At 44.0% G+C, this 24,925-nt stretch overlaps 1 protein-coding gene and 1 pseudogene across 1 annotated transcript in view; both read left to right on the top strand.

Annotated features, from left to right (window-relative positions):
- ST3GAL6 (ST3 beta-galactoside alpha-2,3-sialyltransferase 6) overlaps positions 1 to 24,925 on the top strand; it is a 77,081-nt gene that overhangs the window by 26,168 nt on the left and 25,988 nt on the right. Inside the window, exons 2-5 of the mRNA XM_032804633.2 lie at positions 6,249 to 6,426; positions 7,073 to 7,172; positions 13,056 to 13,133; positions 23,334 to 23,437. Of these exons, the coding sequence (XP_032660524.1) occupies positions 6,420 to 6,426; positions 7,073 to 7,172; positions 13,056 to 13,133; positions 23,334 to 23,437 (289 nt within the window). The 5' untranslated portion in view covers positions 6,249 to 6,419. The remainder of the gene's footprint in view (positions 1 to 6,248; positions 6,427 to 7,072; positions 7,173 to 13,055; positions 13,134 to 23,333; positions 23,438 to 24,925) is intronic.
- On the top strand, positions 15,799 to 15,908 carry LOC116838997 (U5 spliceosomal RNA; annotated as a pseudogene).

Here is a 24,925-nt window from a genome sequence, read left to right on the forward strand (position 1 = left end):
CCTATACTATTTAACATATTTATCAATGACCTGGAAGAGAAATTCAAATAATCCACTGATCAAGTTTACAGATGACACAAAAATTGGGAGAGACAGCAACAAGTGTCCATAGGTTCAGACTCCAGCACTGGGAGTATGGAAAGCTTTCCCAGCCTGGATCAGGTGGGTTCCACAAATAAGGGAAATTCCACTCCCAGTGCCAATGAATCTGTTCCTTGAAAGTAGCCCCCAGATTAAACTAGTTCTGCCTGTTTTTTCATACTCTGTACCCTTCTTATGTCCACGCAGTGTAGTCCTTGCCCGCTCCAAAAACTCCCACCCTGCCCATCTCTGTCCAGCTGGAACCCACCATAAATTTCTTGATAATCCCTTACCTCAGCTGGCTCTGTTGCAGATTTTTCCCTCTCAGATGATGGGACAATCTGTAACACAACGTGGATGGTGTTTTGCAGTGAGTCAAAGTGAAAAGGGCAATTGGAGAAATTTGAAAAGAAGCTTTTGTCTGTTTCACACCCCAATTAAACTGAGCCAGCCATAGTGACTACTTGCTGGGTGCCAAACACCAGCTAAATTCCTTCTTTGGAAAATCACCTTGCTTATGAAAATGAAGGCAGGTTGAGGGTTCCGCAGATCATGTCCAATGACAGCACCATCACCCCGAGTGCTAGAGGTTTGCTGGAGAGGACCCTGAAGGCCGCCGTCCACTCGCTGTATGTGGAAACCCTGAAGCATAAACCGGACTAGGTTAAAGCCTTTGAGTTAACCAGCAAGTGGGATGCCAGCAACCACTTCCTCACCGAGGGTGGCTTCACCTGTTTCACCGACTGGCAGTTCATCCACCATGTCAGCTCAGTTGTATCCTGCTCAACGGAGCCATCTGCCATTGGAACCGAGACAAGTGTTGCAGGAAGGGGGGCTACTCCAACGAGACCCTGCCCCACATCCTGTGCAGCTGCAAACCCTACCCCAGAGCCTGGCAGCTGCACCACAACACCATCCAGAACCGCCTGGTGAAAGCCATCGCACCGCATCTGGGGGAGATCTCCCTGAACTGCGCCATCCCTGGTAGCAACAGCTAGCTATGACCTGATGTCATCACTTACGAGGCCCAGAAAAAGATCATCCTTGTCAACATCACGGTCTCCTTTGAGAACAGGACCCCGGCACTTTGCGAAGCCCCAGCTTGTAAGATGTCCCCCTGGCTGACACTCTGAGAGCGAAGGGCTACAAGGTGCAGATGGATGCCCTGATTGTTGGAGCCCTGGGCGCCTGGGACCCCTGTAATGAACATGTGCTGCGGACCTGTGGGATCGGTCGACGCTATTCACGGCTCGTGCGGCGCCTCATGGTCTCAGACACCATCAGATGGTCCAGAGACATCTACATCGAACACATCACTGGCCACTGACAGTACCAGGAGGCGTGAGCCAGAGCAACATTGTTCTTTCCCTACAAGAAAGGGACCAAGAGACTTTCTCCGTTGGATCATATGAACTGGAACCATAAACTCCCTGAACATTAAATCTCACCAAATGAGGGTCAATCCATCCTCATCATCATATCCACTTATTATACTCCACACCTGAATGTAGCCACTTTAGGAACTTCATATCCTCAAATCTCAATGTCTGTACTTTGACCCATCAACTTTTTACCCCCAATCGGGCATATTGCAGATTATGTATTCCTTACGTCACCTGATATTAAACCAAGCTTTGCCCCCTCGATAATCTGTATGATGTTCTCTGATAACCAGAAACTTCTATGCTTAAACTCTGTACCGTTCACTTTTTTATAACATCACCTTAATAAAAAATTTTAAATCTGGTCTTATCAAAATAAATAAATAAATTTACACTTAGCCTTGCGTTCTTTACAAGGTGTTTTGAGTCCAAGGATATGGCAGTCTGGGGTGAGTTACTGGCTTCAGAAGCAGCTTGGACTAGGGAAGTGCAAGTATGCATAAAACAGATGCTGATGCAGAAGTCTCCCTAAAGCCTTGGGACAAAATGAAACCATGATGGTGTTTTGTCTGTGCAGGGCCCAACTGGAGGTGCTTTTCCTTCCCTTATCTGAACTGGCTGGCACCTGGCAGGCTATGCTGATGGGGAGCAGAATGGTTATGTTGACTCTATAAACACTATACCATTTCAGTCCCTATTGTGATACCAACCCTATCCTGAAATAAAGGCAGGCCAGCCTTCAGATACTAAAAACAACTTGCTGACCCTCCTGGAGTGCCCCCAATGTACTGTGCAGCAATGGACAGCTAAGCTGCTGGCTGCAAGAGCAGGTGAAATGCAGAATAACAAGATGTCAGTCTTGTCATCTACCACCATCCCTGCTGAACACCAATGGTGGAGAATAAGTACTGGGGAAAATACCCGTTGCTAAGAAAATTTCAGCTCCCCCACTCCCTGCTTCCAAAGAATTGTGCTCTGTTCCTGGAGAAAAATGGAAAAAGTCTGCTGCAGAAAACTCACTCATTGTGGGGAAGTACATGCTGTCTTTAATGGAGGCAGTGTCTGTGGCAATGCCTTGCTCATTCAGCTAGTGTGCCAGCAACAGGAGGTTTCAGCTTTCACAAAACAAACAAACGAAACCACCTCTGCCCCTATCATTCAGATGGATTGGACAGGAATACCCGTACATTATAAATTCTGTCCAGGTTACTGGATCCAACACAGGGGAAACTTTTTTTTTTTTTTTTTTTTTTTTTTTAACTTGTAATAGGAGAACGTTTGTTGCACCACACCATCAGGAAGCCAACGATACCTTTTTTACACTAGAATCTCAGTGTGGGCAGTCGCGGTTTAGTGTGGAACTCCACGAACAGGGAAATCTCCGAAGCAGATTTATAATGACTTGCTCATTTAGAAATGTTACATAAGTAAGTTGAACTAAGACATTATTAAACGGATCATACACAGCTGGAGAGCAAAACATTGCTCTATTCCCAAAACCAGGAAATGGAGTTTTAATTCAGAGATGTTTCAAGATGATATTAAATTAATTTCCCAGCTTCATTTAAACATATGATTTATGTTTAAATGAGGCTCTGTCTCTTGCTAAATCGATGTCAGAATGGCATTGAAAGCAAGGAAAGATGGCAAACAAGAGGAAGAGTTCAGGACTTGGTAAATGTAATAAAATAAGATTAGCAAGCTCAGGCCCAACCACAATTCTTTCATGTAATGCCTAAGACAGTATTTCTTTCCTGAAAAAGGGTAGAGATACCAAACTGTGCAAAGATATTTTGGAACAGATAGCAAAAAATAGAAAAAGTCAGAAATAATGCAATGCACTAACTGAGCAGTATAAATATATTCTTTTAAACCCACTCTACTTGATATGTGTATTGGCAGTTTATGAAGTTCTTTTTAAACATTAAGTCCTGGAATTAGCACTGCCTGTATTTATCTTATGAGCAGGAGGCCCACCAGAAATGTACTGCAGTGCCAACTAGAGGAAAACAATATAAGGTTTTGTATTACAGTATTGTTACCTCAAGCAGTCAAAAATCATGAGTTGTGTCCCCTCCCCCTGCCCTGTCACAAATTACCAGATTGGCTTAAATATCCATGAGATTTTAAAAAGGGGGGGAAAAAAAGGTTTAATTTTGTTTTTTGCCACTGGCTTTTGAACTTTTAGGTTGCCCTCACTCCATGTTTTCAACTTTTTTCCACAACCATGAGGGGTGGAAACTTACTTTGTTTTATTGAAAGCTGAGATTCTCATGCCATCTCTTAATTGCTGCAGCTAGGTTTTAAAGCAAAACACCAAATATCACAAGACTTGCGATTAAATTGCAAAAGTTTGCAACACTGGTATTATTTATTTAAATTGCACCCAAAATCTGCTTTATAGAACTAATAAGGTAGAAGGCACAAGGAAGAAGCCCCTGTGAGCCCCTAAGGGCTTGTCTTAATGTACAGCACAACAGTGGCACAACTGCATGGGTGCAGCTGTAACACTTTAGTGAAGATGCTACTAAACCAGCAGAAGAGCTTCTCCCATTAGTGTAGTTCAGTTGTTCTCAAACTTTAGCGACCTGAGTGTCCTTATTTTGATTTAAATGTTTTCGTGGACCTCCAAGCCCCGCACTCAGCCACAGGCCCCAGCCCCACTCCACTCCTTCCCTCAAGTCCCCGCCCCTGCCCCATCTCTTTCCGTCCCAGCACCCAGGAGACATACGGTGACAGTGAGCTGAGCGGGCTCCATGCTTGCTGTGGTATGTCGTCTGCATGGGTTACCCAGGAAAAAAGGCGAGAAACTATTTTTTGCCATTGCTTTCATGGAGGGAGGGGGGCCTGATGACATGTACCCAGAACCATACGTGACAATGTTTTTGTCCCATCAGGCATTGGGAGCTCAACCCAGAATTCCAATGGGCAGCGGAGACTGCAGGAACTATGGGATAGCTACCACAGTGCAACGCTCCAAAAGTTGATGCTAGCCTCAGTACTGTGGACACACACTACTGACTTAATGCGCTTAGTGGGGACACACACAATCAACTGTATCAAATCGATTTCTAAAAAATCGACTTCTATTAAATCGACCTAATTTCGTAGTGTAGGCATACCCTTAGATGTGATGTGATAAGTAAGAGTATCAGGTAGTAGGGAGCAGAGGAAGGGTTGAGGAAGGAAAAGAATGGCCATATCACATGCATCCGACGAAGTGGGTATTCACCCATGACAGCTCATGCTCCAATACGTCTGTTAGTCTATAAGGTGCCACAGGACTCTCTGCTGCTTTTACAGATCCAGACTAACACGGCTACTCCTCTTATACTTCACATCACATCATTACTCAGTTTAGGCTTTGTAGCTGCTGCTGCACACTCTTAGTAGACAATGGAGTGACGACACCGTGGTTGTAAGTTATCATTATGAGAGTGCTTGATAGGGCACACAACTGATGTGAAGTTGTTGCACCCCACCCTCAGGTACTGTAATTATTGACAAAGAAGAGTAAAGGCTAATGCCAAATGAAAATATGGCCCCAGCAGGGATGCTGCTACCCTATCCCAAGGAAAAATGGTGGCCAAGAAGTTTACAAATACACCTATCCTGACTATGTCTGTATTTGAAGCCAATGGGAGCAGGTTAAGGCCCTTATGTTCAGAGTGGACATAGAGCAATCCTGGATATTTGGTAATCTGGATACTTTGTCACTTGAATATGTGGAAGGCTTTCCGAATGTTGTAACAGAATCTGCTAGCTTAGTTTTCCTACGTTTACCCTGGGTAGTAGAGGATGTAAATTTGCAAAGATTTATTTAGGCTTCTTATTAGAAATTCCCATGGTTCTCTCTTTACTTCAAAACCACATATCCAGTTACAGAAAATTATTCAGCAAAGGACTGTAAACAACTAATACAAAGAATATCTGGCTTATCACATTTCTTTTCCTTTTCTTGTAAGTATTTTTTGAAGTACTTGTGAAAGTTTGAACAGAACTATTTAAGCCCTCTTCTAACAACAAATGAGTAAGGCAGATTGAACTCCCTTGACCTAGAGATATCATGGGCCATTTTATCCTTGGCCTCTTCACTGAGACTGTTAATTATGAATCCCTTTTTGTGTGTGTTGTAGCTATTTGTCTGATGGTTTCATCCCAGTTTCCTATCAACTCATTTCACATTAGCCATCAAATAGCCAGTTCTCCAGCTTATAGCACTTCTAAATACTCAGATCTTAGTCCTGCTTTTGAGATACCTGGACATATGTTCATGTGTTTCTATGTAGCAGATAAACATGGTGTATTATAGGTAGGTAGGGGTATGCGTGTGTGTGTACATGGCTATTAGTTGATTGAATATAGTATTTGGAAGTGTATTGGTATTTCTGAAGGCAGGATCATATTAGTTGAGAATGGTGTCTTCTGAAAGTGGGTAGGCAAAATTGATACACAGTAGTTCACTCTCATCCAGTTTGCACCTACTGTCAGAGGGTTAAGTGGCAGATGACATACTGATAGCTGTTGAAAGTGCAATGTGGTAATTTGAAGGAAGGGTCATTTGAAACTCTCACTTCTTCTTCCTTTGTCTGGCCCATCTGCTTTTTAATTTTGTTTTCTTAAACCACTTAAATTAGGTGAAAACTTAAAAATAATAAATAAAAAAGTTCATCTTTTCCTGCTATTTCTCCCAAATTAAGTAGGTGCTTGAGTGCTCTCCTGAACTTGGACCTGTGTTTTCCTCCTACCTGTTTAAAATAATGAGTAGCTTTCTTCTTTCCTCAGTGCAGTCCCTGTCATGAACTGGTGGGAGTTAGTGGACAGCTGTGACATCGTTAAGAAGGCCTAAGAAGCCAGTCGCAACATGCCTTTGGACATTCCATTGATCAAAGCCTGACTTTTTATAAAATGTGATGGAGGAAAAGAAAAAGGCAGTATCAATTAAAAGTTAGCAATATGACAGGTAGGTTTCTGAGATCATATCCTGGCTTATTTCAATGCCATTAGCCAGTATATTTTTTTAACTATGCAAATCAATAAGTTTATACCGGGGTCGGCAACCTTTCAGAAGTGGTGTGCCGAGTCTTCATTTAGTCACTCTAATTTAAGGTTTCGTATGCCAGTAATACATTTTAACTTTTTTAGAAGGTCTCTTTCTATAAGTCTATAATATATAACTAAACTATTGTTGTATGTAAAGTAAATAAGGTTTTAAAAATGTTTTAAAAGCTTAATTTAAAATTCAATTAAAATGCAGAGCCCCCTGGACTGGTGGCCAGGACCTGGGCACTGTGTCACTGAAAATCAGCTTGCGTGCCGCCTTCGGCACATGTGCCATAGGTTGCCTACCCCTGTTTTATACTATCACAGTGGAATATTCATGTTTATAAGTGCAGAGGAACATAGCATTCAGTTGCTGCTACTGAGCTCTTGAATACCTAAACTTAAGGGACCCAGTAACCCTATTTACAGATTTTTAAGGTTCAAGGAACCATTTTGACTGAATTAAATGAAATTAATAGTGATGCTGACAGTTTGACGCATCCATCAAAATATATTTGTGGAAATAAGTGTAAAACAAAAAAGTATTTCATCTTGTTGCATTTCAGGTCTGCTAGTCATGAAACGGATTCTGCTGGTGGTTTTATTGGCTGCTGCTGCTATGTATGTTATACTTCACTGCAATCTGTGGAAGACAGATGTCTATTTGTAAGTTCAATTTCTGCTGGGCTGATGGTGGGATCCATGTTACAATACTTAGGGTATGTCTATACTACCCGCCAGATTGGCAGGTAGCGATTGATCTATCAGGGATCGATTTATCGTGTGTAGTGTAGATGCAATAAATCGATCCCTGAGCGCTCTCCCGTCGACTGCTGAACTCCTGCTCGGCGGGAGGCAGAAGCAAAGTCGACAGGGGAGCGGCGACTGTCGATCCCACGCCGCAATGAAGCAAAGTAAGTGATTCTAAGTCGATCTAAGATACGTTGACTTCAGCTATGAGAATAGCGTAGCTGAAGTTACATCTCTTAGATCGATTTCTCCCCCGCCCCCCGTGTAGCCCAGGCCTTAGTGTCACAGCACCTAACTTTTAGCTGTCTTAGAAAATCACAGGAACAACACTGTAATCTACAAAGCTTGAGTTAAGCATCTAGGTGCCCTTTAGAATGAATGGGGGGAGATCCACAGAAGCCTGCACACTAGGTGTCGAGCTGCCTAAGTTAGCCAATGGGAGATGCTGACCAGAAGGATGTGCTAAGCCCTGTCGCTCTCATGAAGGTAGGCACCTCCCTGCAGCCTGGACTTAAGTGACTATTTCTACTTGCACTCCATTAATGGGAACCCAGTATCTGGACTCAGATGGCTTAGGTGATTTAATTGCTTCTTGCTGGAATGAGTTAGGTGCCTGCCTAGTTCCAAACAAAAGGGCCAGAGGAGGAAGTGGTGGTGCCCACCTAAAAACATTTAGCCCAGTGGTTAAAGCACTTCCTGGGATGTGGGGCAGACAGGTAAAAAATTAATAATCTGAATAAGTGTATGTCAAGCTATATAATTTCTTAAATGTGTGTAGACATAGTGTATCTTCCTACTTAGTATAAAGAAGTAACAAATTGGGTGACTGGGCAACAAAATGGCAGATGAAATTCAATGTCGATAAATGCAAAGTAATGCACATTGGAAAACATAATCCCAACTATACCTATAAAATGATGGGGTCTAAATTAGCTGTTAGCACTCAAGAAAGAGCTCTTGGAGTCATTGTGGATAGTTCTGTGAAAATACCCACTCACTGTGCAGCGGCAGTCAAAAAAGCGAACAGAATGTTGGGAATCATTAAGAAAGGAATAGATGATAAGACAGAAAATATCATATTGCCTCTATATGAATCCATGCTACGCCCACATCTTGAATACTGGGTGCAGATCTGGTTGCCCCAGCTCCAAAAAAGATATATTGGAATTGGAAAAGATACAGAAAAGGGCAACAAATGATTAGAGATATGGAACAGCTTCCATATGAGGGGAGATTAATAAGACTGGAACTCTTCTGCTGAGAAAAGAGATGACTGAGGAGGGGATATGACTGAGGTCTATAAAATCATGACTGTTGTGGAGAAAGTAAAAAAGGGAGTGTTATTTACTCCTTCTCATAACACAAGAACTAGGAGTCACAAAATGAAATGAATAGGCAGCGGGTATAAAATAAGCAAAAGGAAGTATTTCTTCATACAATGCGCAGTCAATCTGTGCCAGAGGATTTTGTGAAAGCCAAGACTATAATAAGGTTCAAAAAAGATCTAGGTAAGTTCATGGAGGATAGTTCTATCAGTGGCTATTAGCTAAAATGCGCAGGGATGCAAAACCATGCTATGAAGTGTCCCTTGCCTTTGTTTGCCAGAGGATGAGAATAGGCGACGGGATGGATCACTTGATTATCAGTTCTGTTCATTCCCTCTGAAACACCTGGCATTGGCCACTATCAGAAGATGGGATACTGGGCTACATGGACTTTGGTCAGACCCAGTATGGCGGTTTTTATGTTCTTAAGTGTAGTGTAAAGGCTCTATTTAGTTGCAAATCAAAAAAATGTTTTAATAGTTACCAACCAATGAAAATCAACCTTTAATGGAAAATAACTAAAAAGTACACATGCAAAATAAGATTTAAAATCAATTTCTTTTAATCAAGTTTCCAGCTTGTTGATTTAAAGCATGATTAAAACTGGTGATCTAAATCACTTTGACTTAAATCAATCCACCTTGATTTAAAGACACTTCCTTCTGAAAGATAAGATTTGATGGTCTTTAGTTTCCACCTACCTTAAACACTAGTGTGTGTCATTTTATGACATATAAGGCCAAACTGTCAAACCTGAAGAGCTGCCTATGTGTGAAAAACTCACACATGCATGTGTACAAACACCTCAGGTAACTGGATGCATGAGTTTATTGTGGAAGCAAACACTTATAATTAAGTTTCAAGCAAAAATATGAGCGTGTGCTCCAGACCTGTGGCTGCTCATAGCCCTCCACTTCTTCTTAAGTCTGATCTGCAAAATGCTGTTCATGTGGTTTGTGCTATAAAACCATGAACTCAGCGGTTAAACAACCCAAACATATAGTATTTCTCTTAGTTTGGTTTGTATCAGTGCTATGTGGCAACTTGAAGTCAGAACATCATTTTGCAATTGATTATGCAGCTGTAAATGGGTGGTTTTGCCTGCCTGCTCCTAACACAGCACACGCACAATAGATATTGCAGAAAGTGAACCCCACTTTCATTCCTGGGCTTTACCTTCTTAAATAAGAGAGAAATGTGCTTACAAATGTAAACATTAGGCCCAGACACACAAAGAGATTTAATTGCCTCAGTTCCATTTTTAGGCACCACTGTGATCCACAAAACCCACTCTCTGCTGCTGCCTAATCCTGTAGGCACCTAAACTCATTTGGTGCATAAGTTTTGCAATAAAAGTTCTCTAGACACCTATGTTTCTATCTCTGAGTATGCACACTGCTGCTTCACTCTAGGCATCCAGACTCCTATCTCCCACGTAAACTCCAGCATGATCTACAAACAAGGAGAAGACAGGGGGAGGAGCACATATCTAGCTGGCCAGACCTGAACTGGTAAGCATGTTCAGAGACCACCTCGCTCTATACCAAACATTTGGGGGACAGGGAAAGGACCGCCCAGTCCAGTGGTTAGTTACTCACCCAAGATGTGGGAGGCCACTGCTTCAAGTCCCCCGTCTGCCTGATAAAGAGGGGATTTGAACAGGGGTCTGCTGCCTCTCAGGTGAGTGTTCTAACCATTGGGCTCTGGACAATTCTGATGTGAATCTTCCCAATCTCTCCTGTTTGAAGTTGTGCGACTGTAAGGAAATAATTTAAAAATTAATTGGGCTAGAGAGAGACTCACTGTGTAATCCAGTGGCTAGATCATTCACCTGAGAGATGGCAGATCCTTGTTCAAATCCCTTGTTTTTATCAGGTGGCAGGGGGGGAGGGAGGATTTGAACCAGGCATCTCTCACATCCCGGATGAATACTCTAAGCTAAAGGAAGAAAGGGAGAGCCTCACCTCCCCCCATTTTACATGGACTTGGTCAGATGCCTAACTTATTCTCTCAAGAAATGTCTTAGAGCTGGTCTACACTACGCGTTTAAATCGATTTAAACAGCGTTAAATCGATTTAACGCTGTACCCGTCCACACTACAACACTGTTTATATCGATATAAAGGGCTCCTTAAATCGGTTTCTGTACTCCTTCCCAACGAGAGGAGTAGCACTAAAATCAGTATTACCATATCGGATTAGGGTTAGTGTGGCCGCATATTGACAGTATTGGCCTCCGGGCGGTATCCCACAGTGCACCACTGTGACCGCTCTGGACAGCAATCTGAACTCGGATGCTGTGGTCAGGTAAACAGGAAAAGCCCCGCAAAATTTAGATTTTCATTTCCTGTTTGCCCAGCGTGGAGCTCTGATCAGCACAGGTGGCGATGCAGTCCCAAATCCAAAAAGAGCTCTAGCATGGACCGTACGGGAGATACTGGATCTGATGTGTATAGGGAGACAAATCTGTTCTATAGAGCTCCGTTACAGAGACGAATGCCAAGCATTTGAAAAAAATCTCCAGGCTACACAGTGCTGTGTGACAGCGACGGGAACAGAGACTCACATGGACGCTCGTGGAGGAGGAGGTACTGAGGACTCACTATCCCACAGTCCACAGCAGTCTCCGAATAGTATTTGCATTCTTGGCTGAACTCCCATGCTGTAGGTTCCAACCATTGTCTGGCATGTTCAGGGAATAGCTCCTCGGTTTACTCCCCCCCCCACAGTGCAAAGAAAAGGAAAGAAATCATTTCTTGACTTCTTTCAATGTCACTCTTGTCTACTGAATGCTGCTGTAGACGCGATGTGCAGCAGTGAGTGCAGTATTTGCTCTCTCCCCTCTCCGGTGCAGATGGTGCAGTAGGACTGGTAACGGTCCTTATGAACCCCTGAGTGCTCCAGTGTTGATAACTGCTGAATACTAACATGTTGCTGAGATCAGGCTGGCTGGCGGGTGGGCGCCTGGGTAAAACAGAATGATTCCTGGTCACTCCAGTAGATGGACGAACGGCGTAACCGTCTTCATCATAGCAACTGGGGGCTGAGCTTCAATCAGCCCTCCCTTTCATGTGTAAGAGAAGATTCTGTACTGCCTGACTATCATAGCACAGGGAGCTGCCTCCCCTTCATTTTATGTCCCTAAAAAACTCAGTGTTTCTTATTCCTGCATTCTTTATTACTTCATGACACAAATGGGCGGACACTGCAATGGTAGCCCAGAAGTGGGAGAGGAGGGAGCAACGGTGTGGGTGTTGCAGGGGACCCCCTGTGAATACTGACACGAGCAGCTGTGCTTCTGATACACTTCCTCTAGTACACTTGCCCCATTCTAGGCAGACTGACCTTTTTTAGAAACCATAAAGGAGAGATTGACTTGGGAGTCATTCCCAGTTTTGCTTTTGCGCCCCGGCGATCTCAGCCAGGGCACTCATGATTAGCAGTAGACAGTACAGAGGGGAGAGAATACCGTCATGATTGCCAGTTTACTCCGGCAGTAGACAGTACAGAACGAATGGTAACATCTCTGCTATCATGCAAAGCAATGAATGCTGCTGTTGTAGCGCTGGAGTATCGCCTCTGTCCGCGCACCCAGTACACTACAGTGACTGTAAAAAAAAAAAAAAAAAAAAAAAAAGCTGAACGGGCTCCATGGTTGCCTGCATATGCGTCTGCCAGGGCATCCAGGGAAAACGGCGCAAAAGGGTTGTCAGCTGTTGTTTTCCGGAGGAGGATGACTGACGACTTTACCCAGAACCACCTGCGAACATGATTCAACCAGATTCCAAGGGGTGGGGAGTGAGACTGCGGGAACTATGGGATAGCTACGGAATAGCTACCCACAATGCAACGCTCCAGAAATCGACGCTAGCCTCAGACCATGGACGCACACCGCCTAATTACTGTGCCTAGTGTGGCCGCGTGAAATCGAATTTATAATATCTGTTTTATAAAACCAGTTTAATGTAATTCGGAATTATCCCGTAGTGTAGATGTATCCTTAGGCATGTAAGCCACTTAATTCCAGAAGAGGGTTTCCTGATTGTTGATCACTAGCAGAGATAGGCGCCTCCCTGAAGCCTGGATTTAGTTGCCTATCTCCAGGAGAGGAGGAGGGCTAGGACACACCCTCTTGTCAGTGTCTCCTATTGGCTATCTTAGGTGGCACCACGCCTAGCGTGTTGGCTTATGTGTCTTAGAATGCATTCCACCTATCTCTCCCCATTCTGTATGGGGAGCCAAGGTGCCTAGCTTGGATTTTGTGGATCCCAGTGTTGTTCCAGTGATTTTTTTTTTTCTAGATACCTAAAAGTTAGGCATTGCAATGCTCAGTATTGCAAACGCCTAAGCCCTTTTGTGGATCCAGGCCTTATTCCTCAAGCTTTATTCTGAATGGGCTGATTTCTCTGTTACTGCCGCCTGCTTTAGTTGCCTGTTCAATTCATATCAATTCTTTAATATTCTTTTCTTTTAGACTGCCGCCTATAGCTACACAAAGAAAATCTGGACTAGAAAATTGTTCATCGGCCCCACCATTTGAGTCTTTATGGAAGTAAGTCCAAATTGTGGGTGGAATGTGCTAACTGAAAAGAGATTTTAGTTATCAACACATTTTGACCATTAATATTTTTCATCTTAACTACCAGATCAGATGTGACCCTCAGGGTCAGATTCCTAAGTACACAGAAGCTGCTCTATGCCACTCTGTCAACACAAAGCAGCTGTCTGATCAGTTTACATTACTAGGGTAGCACAAAGCAGCCAGAGAATACTTATGAATCTGTAGTGAATAAATCATTGTATTTAATTATTTAATAATAGTGAATTTATTTCCATAATGGAGACGCACAGTATAACAGCTTTCCCTGCTTGTACTGTAAATAAGCCTTTGTCTCTAGAACTCAATCATTCAGGGGCTTCATCTGATTTTTCAGTGATCTGTGCTTCCACAGTTGCTTTTTGCATCTCTAAAAATCAAACTGTAAACCCATCACACTCCAATTGGTAGGCTAGAGGAGCGGGTCCGATTCTACCTTCACTGAAGGCAGTGGGGTTGCATGGCTATAACTGAGGACAGAATTTTACTCGAGATGTTACTCAGATCGTAATCCAGGGAGATTTTTGTGCATTCAGAGACTGATCCAAAGCTCACTGCAGTTAGGGGAACTATGACTGCTGACTTCAGTGGGTATTGATTTGAGCTTTAAAGGTCTAACGGTCGGAGGTGCTTTCTTAACATTCTATGGCAATATCTACTGTTCAGTGGAATTGTCTCGTTCAAATGCGCCAAAACTGTGCTCATCCAATCAGGAAACAGGATTAGTTACATGGTATTATTTCAAACTACCACAGCTCAAATTTGTGAAAATGGACTTGAGTACACATGGTGAATGGTCTGATCAATCCATAGAGTTGAAAATAAAATAAAATTTGTTGGGTAAATTTTGAACAACATATATTTGGGGAAATTATCTGCTTACGGACACTGTATGCATAGAAAATACTGGATGAATTTAATCTAAACTATAAATCTCAGCTCAGTTTAGGACTGAATAAGGACCTCTGGACTCAGTTGTATGTTTCTGTTCAGCTTGTCTTTTAATGGAAGTATACTTTCATTCTTGAAACTCACATCACATTGAAGATGGAGCTCCAACTTATTGTGGAAATCAATGCATCAAATGAGTCAAAATTAATTCCACCTTGAATGAAATATGTGAGTTTTAATGTCTGTATTTCCATGAACTAAAAAAGTGGGTTACCGATGGTTTATTTTCCATCTCCCCTTTGTGCACAAGGGATGTTTGATTAGCCTCATCTTCAGGCATAACACAATAGCTCCTACTCCATTTAAGGAAGCAAAAGTACAGGTATTCTGGTTTTATTGTAACTTGAGAGGTAAAAGAAAAGAAGAATTAAATTAACCCTGAGGGGATTCTGCACCAAAAAAATAAAAATTATGTGCACAATATTTTAAACTTCTGCAAACTTCTGCAAATTTTATTTGTCAATAAATAAATGTGGCTCCAGCCATGGCAGTGGGGAGCACAGGCCACTGGCTGCACTGAGGTGGGAGATCACCATGAAGCCCCCACCTCCCCTGATACAGGGACTTGGCAGTGAGGCTGCACCTGACTCTGACACAGTGCAAGGGCTGGGCCTGCCCCAGAAACACCCCGAGGCCCTGCCCCTCTGCACTGGGTGCACCAAGTAAGGGTGGGTAGACTCAGTCCAGCAGAATCCAAGTGTGGAGGGGCTTAGTGTGGGGGGAGAGGTTTTGAAGTGGGGTAGTCTGGGTATGGGTGGCTCAGTGGAAGATCTGGGTGCACAGGGACTGATTGGGGTGTTCCGGGTGCAGGGGCAATGGGACTATGCAGGGGATCCAGGTGAAGGTGGTTGGGCCTCAGTGGGAGGGTCTGAGTGCTGGGTGAATGGGCTTGATCGGGTGGGAGTCCAGGTACAGCTGGTTGGGGCTCAGTGGGGTGGGGGTCTGAGTGTGGGGGGCTCATTGGAGCGGTCCAGGTATAGGGGGGGTAGGGCTTGTCAGGGGGAGAGTTTGATGGGCCTGCTTAACGGGGGAGCCCCAGCTGCTACTAAGGGGATGCTGCATGCCAGGCTCCCACTCCCCCTCATGATTCCCCTATCCCTTTTCTTCCCCATCTCATCCCCCTCCCCCTACCCTATTCCACCCCCTTCCTTCCCCATTCCACCCCTCCCTTCCTTCCCCACTGCATCTCTCCCCCCCCCCCAGACCCACTGCCTGCAGTCACTGTTGCGGCTTCCCTTTGCTTCCCTGCTGTTTTCTGCAGGAATTAGGGGGTGAGGGTGTTTTCTGCAGTCTTGCAGAATTCCCCCAGGAGTAGAATTAGGATGCTGAGCCAGATCTTGAGCTGGTGTAAATTATCATACCTACGTTATGGAGCTGATTTACAAGGGTCTGAGCCTCCACTTATGTCACTTATGTCACTTGTTAGATTGGCGAGATGAAAAGATTTTTAACCTTATGGAAAAGAAGCCCAGGTGTGTTCATATCACAGAATGATGAATTAGGGTCCACTTTGCAGGGAGTAAGTTCCATCTGCCCGTGAACAGTAAAGCTTATTACTAAAGCGACATAATAATATTGACTTGTAGGGTTTGGTGTCATATCTAGGCTAGCCTGTTTATTTCAGATAAGTTATGTTATTTCCATGGTTTTCTTTTGTTCTGTTGTTTTTCTCTGGTTTCTCTTCAGATCGTATAAATCTTTTGTCTTGTACTAAAGATTTCCATGGAGAAGAATGTTTATTCTGTCAAATATATTTTTAATGTTAATAAATCGTGATGTTTGTTTTAGGAAGTAGCAATATTGACTCATTAAACTATGATGGAAGTATTTATTCTGCAGTCTTTTAGTCTTTTATTAAATGAAAAACATAAAAGCAAGCCCTGCACTAACAAGTCCCAATGAACACTGCTCTGCCTGTGTGTCCTTACAACTGTTACAGTAGGCTCCTTCCTTAGGACAATATTCACCAATCATTTCTCCATTGTCATTTTAATGCTTTCATCCTCTTTGAGTGATGGTCCCAACTGCATTCCACTGAGGGCCCCCCAAAAACCCACTCTCTGTCCCCCCACATACACACACACTCCCTGTCACACTCCACACACACCCCACCTTTGAAAGGCATGTTGCAGTCACTTGCATGCTGGGATAGTTGCCCATAATGCACCGCTCCCAATGCCACTGCAAATGCCGTCACACCAGTGCGCAAGCAGCTGTCAGTGTGGATGCACTGCAGCACTTTACCTTCTGCATTCTCTTAACGCGGGTTTAACTCACAGCACTCTATATCTGCAAATGTAGTCATGCCTGTAGTGTCTGTTGGTCTGCTCATACACCTTGCTTCACCTCGTGGTTTCCTCCAAGGTGATAAAGGGCAGGGTGGACTGACAGTGCCTCCAGTTTCTTCTTGACTGCCTGGTCCAAGTTGGAGCTGCTAGTGTCCTCTAGTCTGTGATGAACTTAAAATAAATAAATAAATAAATAAAAACAGTTTTACAATTGCATACAGTTAGTTTGATTCTGGTTTTTACTGTTTTTAATGTATAGTAGTTGTTTTTAAGAGATAAGAGACTTTGGGAAATCTGCTTACCAGTGCCATACTCCCTCACCTCCCACCCTCCATGCCTAGTTATTGGATTATGCTGAAGGCGACTGGGTTCAATATCTGCACCTCCTTTCCGTGTTCCTTCTCAGTCAGCAGCAAGCACCAATACTGCCTCTACTTACTGCTTGGGAGAAGCCCACATTTCATCAAGGTGAGGTATCTGCCTGTCCTTCCCAAGCCATACCCAGTTCTCTGCTTCAAGAAGCACCTCATGGAGGTTGCCATGAAACCACAGTCAAATCCAGGCCAGGGAACCCCCCACGTGCATTGGCCTGAGAATCCCAGGAGCATGACTCTGACCGTGGAGATTGAGTCTGGTTCCGGTGGTACTAGCACTAAGCACCCTGTGCTGGGGCCTAGTCAGGAGGCAAGGACGCATGCACATAAGCATGGCAAGGTGAGTCTTCCTCCAGGCCCAAGAAGGATGATACACTTTCCATGAGTTCTAGCCATGGAGAAACGGTGTGTTCCAAGGCTTACAAACGACAAGAAATTGCACAGATCAGTGGTACCGAGCGCTGAGCCACGCTTGCCTTCCAAGTCGGCCCCCCATAACTCAAGGGAACCGTCGGTTTTAAGACAGTCCTCTGCCTCAACTCCAGTTCTGGCTACAGGGAGGTTGGAAATGACGCTGGAGCAACATGAATTCTTTGCCCTTGGGGAACCAAGATCTCCATGCTTTACTCTGTTGCCTGTGCCTGTTGAGGTACGATCTCCAACCCAGGGCTTACCTCAGTTGACTTATGCTTCCACCCATTTACCTATAGTTTATATGGCCCACTGGTTCCAACGGTACCAACATTGGAACTGGGATCTGAGTTTTCATCATTGGAGGATTCGGATGAAGTGCAAGGGCCGCGCATCTCCTACCACCACTACAAGTGTCCTAAGGGACCACCAGCTTCATGGTGGTACCCCACGTTCCCCCAACAGAGGAGTCACTGGTTTTCCACTCCATGGGACCCTCTGCAGCATCCACCGGATCCATCCTGTTGGCCATATTGGGGGTCCTGGCCTCAATGTCCACCTTTGGAACCTTCCCATTCAGCAAGAGAAGGTTCATCCCTGTCCCCACTTGGGGCATCCTCAAGTAGGTGTTTGGAACCCGTTTTGGAGGATGAGCCACTCTGCAGTTCTGACAGTATTGAACAGGAACGATTCCCATCATCTTCTCCAAATGCTGCTGTGACCTCAGCTTCTCCCTCACCTGACAGTTCCAGGACTTCCTAAGCAGGGTGGCTGAGGATATTCATATTCCACTGGAACAGGTACAAGACAAGCAGCATTAGCTTCTGAACACCCTTCATGCCTTGGTATTGACCAGGGTTGCTCTATCAATCAATGATGCCATTCTTTAGCTGGCTCGAACTGTTTGGCATACCCTGGCCATTTACACACCTAACCACAAGGGGGCAGAAAAAAGGTACTGCATACGAGCTAAGAGATCTGAGTTTCTGTTCTCCCACCTCCCATCCAATTTCCTCGTGATCCAAGCAACAACGGAGTGGGCCAGGTGACAGCACCCACGCTCCACCCCGATAGAGAAGGAGGGCAAGTGGCTGGACCTTTTGGGTTGCAGTTTTTTTCTCGTTGGCTAGCCTCTTATTTTGGATCTCGAACTACCAGGCCTTACTGGCCAAATATAATTTTCTCAGTAAATTGGAGAACTTTACTGACAAAGATCAAGCCTGTTACCAGGCTATCCTGGACGAGGGCAAACTTGTCACAAGAACAGCGCTTCAATCTGCTATAAATGCAGTGGATACCTCTTCATGCACAATGGCTATGGAAATGGTTGTGCAGAGAAAACTGTGGCTGCATTCATCTGGTTTCCACCGGGAGGTACAAAATACCGTAAAGGACCTCCCTTTCAACGAGTCTCCCCTGTTTAACCAAAAGACTGACAGTTCTCTTCACTCCCTCAAGGAATCCGGAGCCATGTTATGATCTCTGGGTATCTATATCCCTGCACCCAAGAGAAAATTCTACCATCTGCGACCTGCACAATGATTCAGGACTCCCAAGTTTTTCCACCACTGACCGTATGAACCATCTTGCAAGCGACAGAAGACCCAACAATCCCGTCCTCCGGGACCGCCTTGACAGCCTTCAGCATCACATACTCAGTTCTCTCAGAAGGGATACTTCTGAATGCACCTAGAGCACCACCAACCACCTTCCCTCCTGCTGTGCACCTGACGCACTCCCTTTGGGGTGGTCGAGCACTCTTTTTTTACCAGCTTGGAGTGCAATAACAACAGATAGGTCCTGGATGATGATCATCATGACTATACAATCGAGCTCACAAAGCTACCTCATCCACATCCCCTGCCCTAATCCCTCCTCAGGGACCACACCCATGACAACATACTTGCTGTAGAGGTAGACTCTCGACTGCAAAGGGGGGTGATAGAACACATTCCTCTGAACTATCAGAGCATAGGGTTCTATTCCACTTATTTTCTGGTACCCAAGAAGGAGGACCACCGTCTCAGTCGCTTCATCCGCAAACCCAAATTTCATATGTTCACCTTAGCAGCCATAATGCTGGCACTAGAAAGAGAAAGAGGCATGTGGTTTATGGCTCTTGATATGTAGGATGCCTGTTTTCACATAGACATCCATCCAACCCACACATGGTTCTTGAGATTCACGGTAGGCCCTCAGGACTTCCATTATCGGGTCCTACCATTTGGACTCACTACTGCTTCATGGGTCTTCACCAAAATTTTTTCTGTGATAGTGGCCCACCTGTGGCCTCAGGTCTGTCCACCACTGAAGGAAGGAGAGCACTTCAGGGAGCGACTATCATCAGAAAGTCCATGGTATGTCACATGGGTAAATAGACTCCCTAGAGCCACAGCTGAAGACAGTGAAGGCAGTGTTCAAAGAAGGACAGGCAAATCCTGACCAGAACAGAAGGACTATTGACTACTGGATGACAGATTCTGGCCAGGTGTGAAATCTGTCCCTTGGTAAGTAGGCTCATGCTAAGACCACGCTGATGGATGTCCCTGTGAAATGAAGGGACTGTGTGGGCACCAAAGTTGATTTTTCAACATTTACACATACATCCAGGGAGAAAAGGAGTCTAAGTAACATGGAGGTCGAGGCTTGAGCCACATCTCTTGATTGTGCTGCTAGTAGCCAGTCGTATTAGGGGAATATAAGGACCCCATGATGCCAGATGTGGGTTACTGGACAATGCTGTGAAGATGGGAAACTTTATAAAAGCTCACCGCTTCAATTCCAAAATCTTTTCCACTCTGTTATGAAATGGGAAGTGAGCACGTCAATCTATCGCTCCACATGGATGTTCAATGGCTGTCATGAGGCAAGGCCATGACATGTTTCTTTGAACTTCACTCTGAGATCAAGGTATTCTTTACAGACCACCCATTTCCACACTCTCACTATCTGCATGACTCAGTCTCACTTTCACAGCTGGGATATTTGTCATATATGTTCTCTTGCCTGAATGCTCTAAATCTAGGACTTCAAGGGCTGTGGGCTCGGAGTTATGGAATCCCTAGTAAGACCACCTATTTGAAATCAATGATGATGAAAAAGAGCTGGAATTCTGGGTTCGCTGAGTGGAGGAAAACACTGAAGTCTTCCCAAACGTGCATGAATTCCTGACAACGAATGAATTACAGTTGCAGGGCAATGTTAAAGCTTGGGAGTCACCTAATTGGAATCGATATGAGCAATCACTGGAAGAAGGAAAAACGGTTACTCACCTTCTCATAAATATTCTTCAAGATGTGTTGCTCATATCCATTCCAAACCCACCCGTCTTCCCTTCTGTCCGAGTAACCAGCAAGAAGGAGCTGAGGAGGCACTGGGTCAGCAGGGTCATACATGGAGCGCCATGGAGTGCTGTTAGGGGAAAAACTTTGACAACTGTGCACACAGTGTGCACACACCTAATTGGAATCTATATGACCCACACATCTTGAAGAACAACAGTTACGAGAAGGTGAGTAATCATTTTTTCTTTAGGATGTGTGGTCCCTATCTGTATTCCAGTTCCACCCTCCTTCCCCTCTATTATGGATCTGTTTGATTTGCAGTGGAGAAGGAACTGGAGCACAGTTGGTCCACCCAGCCCTTTATCACCTCGAAGGAAACTATGAGGCAATGCAATGGCGCATGCATGGATCAACGGATGCTACTACTTTCAAATTCTCTAGCTCTGGACACTTGGTGCACATGCTTAAACCCTCGGCGGAATACAGATAGGGACCACACTGTGATGGGTTGGGTCACAGAAACCCCTTTGGGACTGCCACCTGATGAGCTGAGACTACCTCTGAGCCAACTTTCGGAGTCCCAAGGTGGCAGGGATACCCCTGTCTTGTTGAGCCAGACACAGTAACCTGCTGCAAATACAGACCCAGATCTCAACTGCATCCCCCTAAAGTTGAAGACTTAACTGAAAACAGCTTAAAAAGTGCTCCTGTCTCTAGCACCCAGACACCCAGCTCCCAGTGGGATCCAAACCCCAAATAAATCCGTTTTACTCTATATGAAGCTTATACAGGGTAAACTCATAAACTGTTCGCCTTCTATAGCACTGATAGAGAGATATGCACAGCTGTTTGCTCCACCAGGAATTACTTACTTACTCTGGGTCAATTTAATAAGCAAAAAGTGATTTTATTAAGTATAAAAAGTAGGATTTAAGTGATTCCAAGTAATAACAGACAGAACAAAGTAAGTTATCAAGTAAAATAAAACAAAAACACGCAAGTCCACGCCTAATACAGTAGGAAACAAAATGCAGGTAAATCTCACTCTCAGAGATGTCCCAATAAGCTTCTTTCATGGACTAGACTCCTTCCTAGTCTGGGTCCAGCAATCAGTCACACCCCCATAGTTACTGTCCTTTGTTCCAGTTTCTTTCAGGAATCTCTTTGGGGTGGAGAGGCTATCTTTTGTGCAAGCTAAAGACAAGATGGAGGGGTTTCCAGAGCCTTATAAAGTCTTTCTTTCTCTTGTGGGTAGAAACCCCTTTGTTCTCCTGTGTGAAATCCCCTCAACAAGATGGAGTTTGTAGTCACCTGGGCAAGTCACATGTCTATGGATGATTCAGCTTTTTGCAGGCTGATGCCATTGTTTGCATGTTAGTTTGAATGTTCCCAGAAAACTCATATGTGGATTAGTGTCTGCCAAAGTCCATTGTCAATTAAGTGTTTCTTGATTGGGCACTTAATGTGAATAGTCCTTCCTCAAGAAGTTGACGAAATGCTTCACTGAGGCTACTTAGGGTATGGCTACGCTTGCAGCCGTACAGTGATGCCGCGGGAGCGCTCCCGCGGCAGCACTTTGAAGTGCGAGTGTGGTCGCAGTGCCAGCGCTGGGAGAGAGCTCTCCCAGCACTGCAGGTACTCCACTGTTTACACTGGCGCTTTGCAGCACTGTAACTTGCTGCGCTCAGGGGTGTGTTTTTTCACACTCCTGAGCGAGAAAGTTGCAGTGCTGTAAAGCACCAGTGTAGCCAAGACCTTAGAATCAAACAAGTACTTAGCTAATATTCATAACTTCGAATACAAAAATGATACACACATACAGAAAGCATAATCATAACCAGCAAACTACAATCTTACCATAGACACGCCACTTGGCCTCCTCTGTACAAGACCTGGTGCAACCATAGGACCCTGGTTGCAGCAATGATCTGTACTGTCACAGTTTGTCAATAACATCACACACACATCTCAAAGAACCTCCAGTTACAGGTAAGTAACCTCCTCATCTAAGGCCTAATCCTGTAAGTTGTAGAGCACCTTCTGTGAGGCACTGCATGTCCTCAATTCTTACTAAAGTCAAATCACATGAATGCTCATTGAAGGGAAGTTGTGCATGGAAGTCAATGGAAGGTGAAGGTATTCAGCACTTTATAGATTTGGATTTACCATTTGTATGTTTGACTTGACTTGGAAACTTATTCCATGCAGTTTCTTCCTTTGTGTGATATATCCTGATATACAGCTATTGAGGAGCCTCTGAATGAGCAGATAACCTATCTCCTCTGTTTAGGTTCTGATGCAGTGCCACATGGAATCTGAGCACCTTCCAAACATATTAAAGAGAACACAAGGAGATCTCTTCAGAGCAGGGCATCTGGTTAACCTCTGAGAAATCCCTCTCGTGTAATTTTTTAAAAACCTTCATTAGCTCTCCTCTCTTTTGCCTCCAGTATGAATATGAGTTTTTAATTTTTAAACCAAAATTAATTGTGGTAGTAGTAGCATATTGCAGACTCTCTCTCAAATTTGGGGTTAATTATCTTCTGGTGTGAAGTGGTACCGCTGTATTGATTTCAATGGGTCTGTGCCAGTTTACACCAGCAAAGAATCTGTCTCTCTGACTTTCTTTCTGTTGAACTTCTGATACTTTTACGTTGTAAGACGTTTTTCCTATTCCATGGGCTATGCTGTTTCCATGCATTCATTAGTTTTTCTAAAAAACTGATAGCATGCTATTTAAAATATGATTTAAAAGGCTTTTAAAGCGATTGCTGGTATTGTTGGTTGATTCAAATGGGCATGGGTGTTTCATTAAAATTACTTTCTGTTTCCTCCCCCATCTCTTAGTGGTCAGAAAATATATCCATTCCTATGTGTTAATGACTTCATGCAACTAGCACTGTCCAATGGAAATGATAAGATTGAATTACCTTATGGAATAAAGAGAGCAGGTAAGTATTTATTAGGGATGCGTACAGTACTAAATGAAAGCTATATCAGTGGGTATGTCTATACAGCACACTAAGCCTAGGTCTGTGGGACCTGGGCTTGTGAACACCAGTGTTTCCACGCCTGTACTTGAGTCCACACTGCATTGTACACCTGGATTTACAGTTGATGACGTGTGTCTCACAGGTGTACTAACATGCCTGTACTATATTATGCAGACCTTCTGACTTGGGCCTGCAGCTTGACTATATCCACACTGCAAAGTGACAGGGCTTGGACCCAAGTCTGGCTCTGATGCACCCCCTAGCTGGGTCCTAGGACCTGGGTCCTGAGTGGTTGCTGACCTGATTTGTGTGTGGAGGGAAGGGGGGCTTGGGCTCAAACCAGAGTCAGAGTCCAGGCTTAGTGTGCAGTGTAGACATCCTTAGTATCAGTTATTAAATGGATCTTTTTTTATTCAGGTACAGTACTATATAATATATACAGATACTATTGTTAGAGAAGCAGGATGAAGACAAGGGAGATCCAGTGTATATAGTATAGCTGCACTTTCGGAAATTTGTTGACAAGATCCCACACCAAAGGCTCTTAAGCAAACAAAGCAGTCATGGGATAAGAGGGAAGGTCCTCTCATAGATCAGTAATGGGTTAAAAGATAGGAAACAAAGGGAGGAATAAATGGTCAGTTTTCAGAATGGAGAGAGGTAATTAGCAGTGTCCCCCAGGGGTGTGTACTGAGCCCAGTGCTGTTCAACATAGTTGTAAATGACCTGGCAAAAGGGATAAAATGTGACTTAGGCATCTATAGACAGATTTTTTTAAAGTGTTTAAGCACCAAAAGATATAGATAGGCACCTAAACAGTGTTTAAAAATCTGGGAGGAAGACTATGGGATTTAGGCACTTGAAAATGGGTCATAAGTGCCTTGCAATGCTGACAGGATCAATCTCTACATACCATTAAAATTCTAGGCCTTAGTCTCTCTGCGCCTCAGTTCCCCATCTGTATAATAAGGGTAATATCATTTCTCTACTTTACAGTCATGTTGGGAGGATAGATACATTAAAGACTGAGGCACTCAAATGCTAATGATGATGGAAAGCTGTTCAATTATATTAGATAGATAAAATGGCTAACAGTGGTCCTTTTCAGATGCCATTTGCGATTCTTGTCTGGTCCACCGTATATACTGTATTCATCTGTGTCTAGTAGTCTCAGATCTGTAGTCTCTGTACATGAATCCCATTCTGTTCTCGGACCCAGGCATGAGTGGGAGAGGTAGGGCAGTTGTTTATCCTGAAGAAGCCGTAATAAAACTGTATTGTGAACTAACGTATAGTCTTAGATTATAGTAATGTTCTGATTCTATTTTCTGGGCAGACAATGAATGGGCAAAAGCTATTCTGGCTAAAAATGCTGTAGTCAAGGTGGTGTCTTTTTATTTCTGCACTGTGAAGCACTGACCACTTTCATTTGAAACACTTTTTCCA

The sequence above is a fragment of the Chelonoidis abingdonii genome, chromosome 1 (assembly GCF_003597395.2).
Source record: "Chelonoidis abingdonii isolate Lonesome George chromosome 1, CheloAbing_2.0, whole genome shotgun sequence".
NCBI classification, from domain to species: Eukaryota; Metazoa; Chordata; order Testudines; family Testudinidae; genus Chelonoidis; species Chelonoidis abingdonii.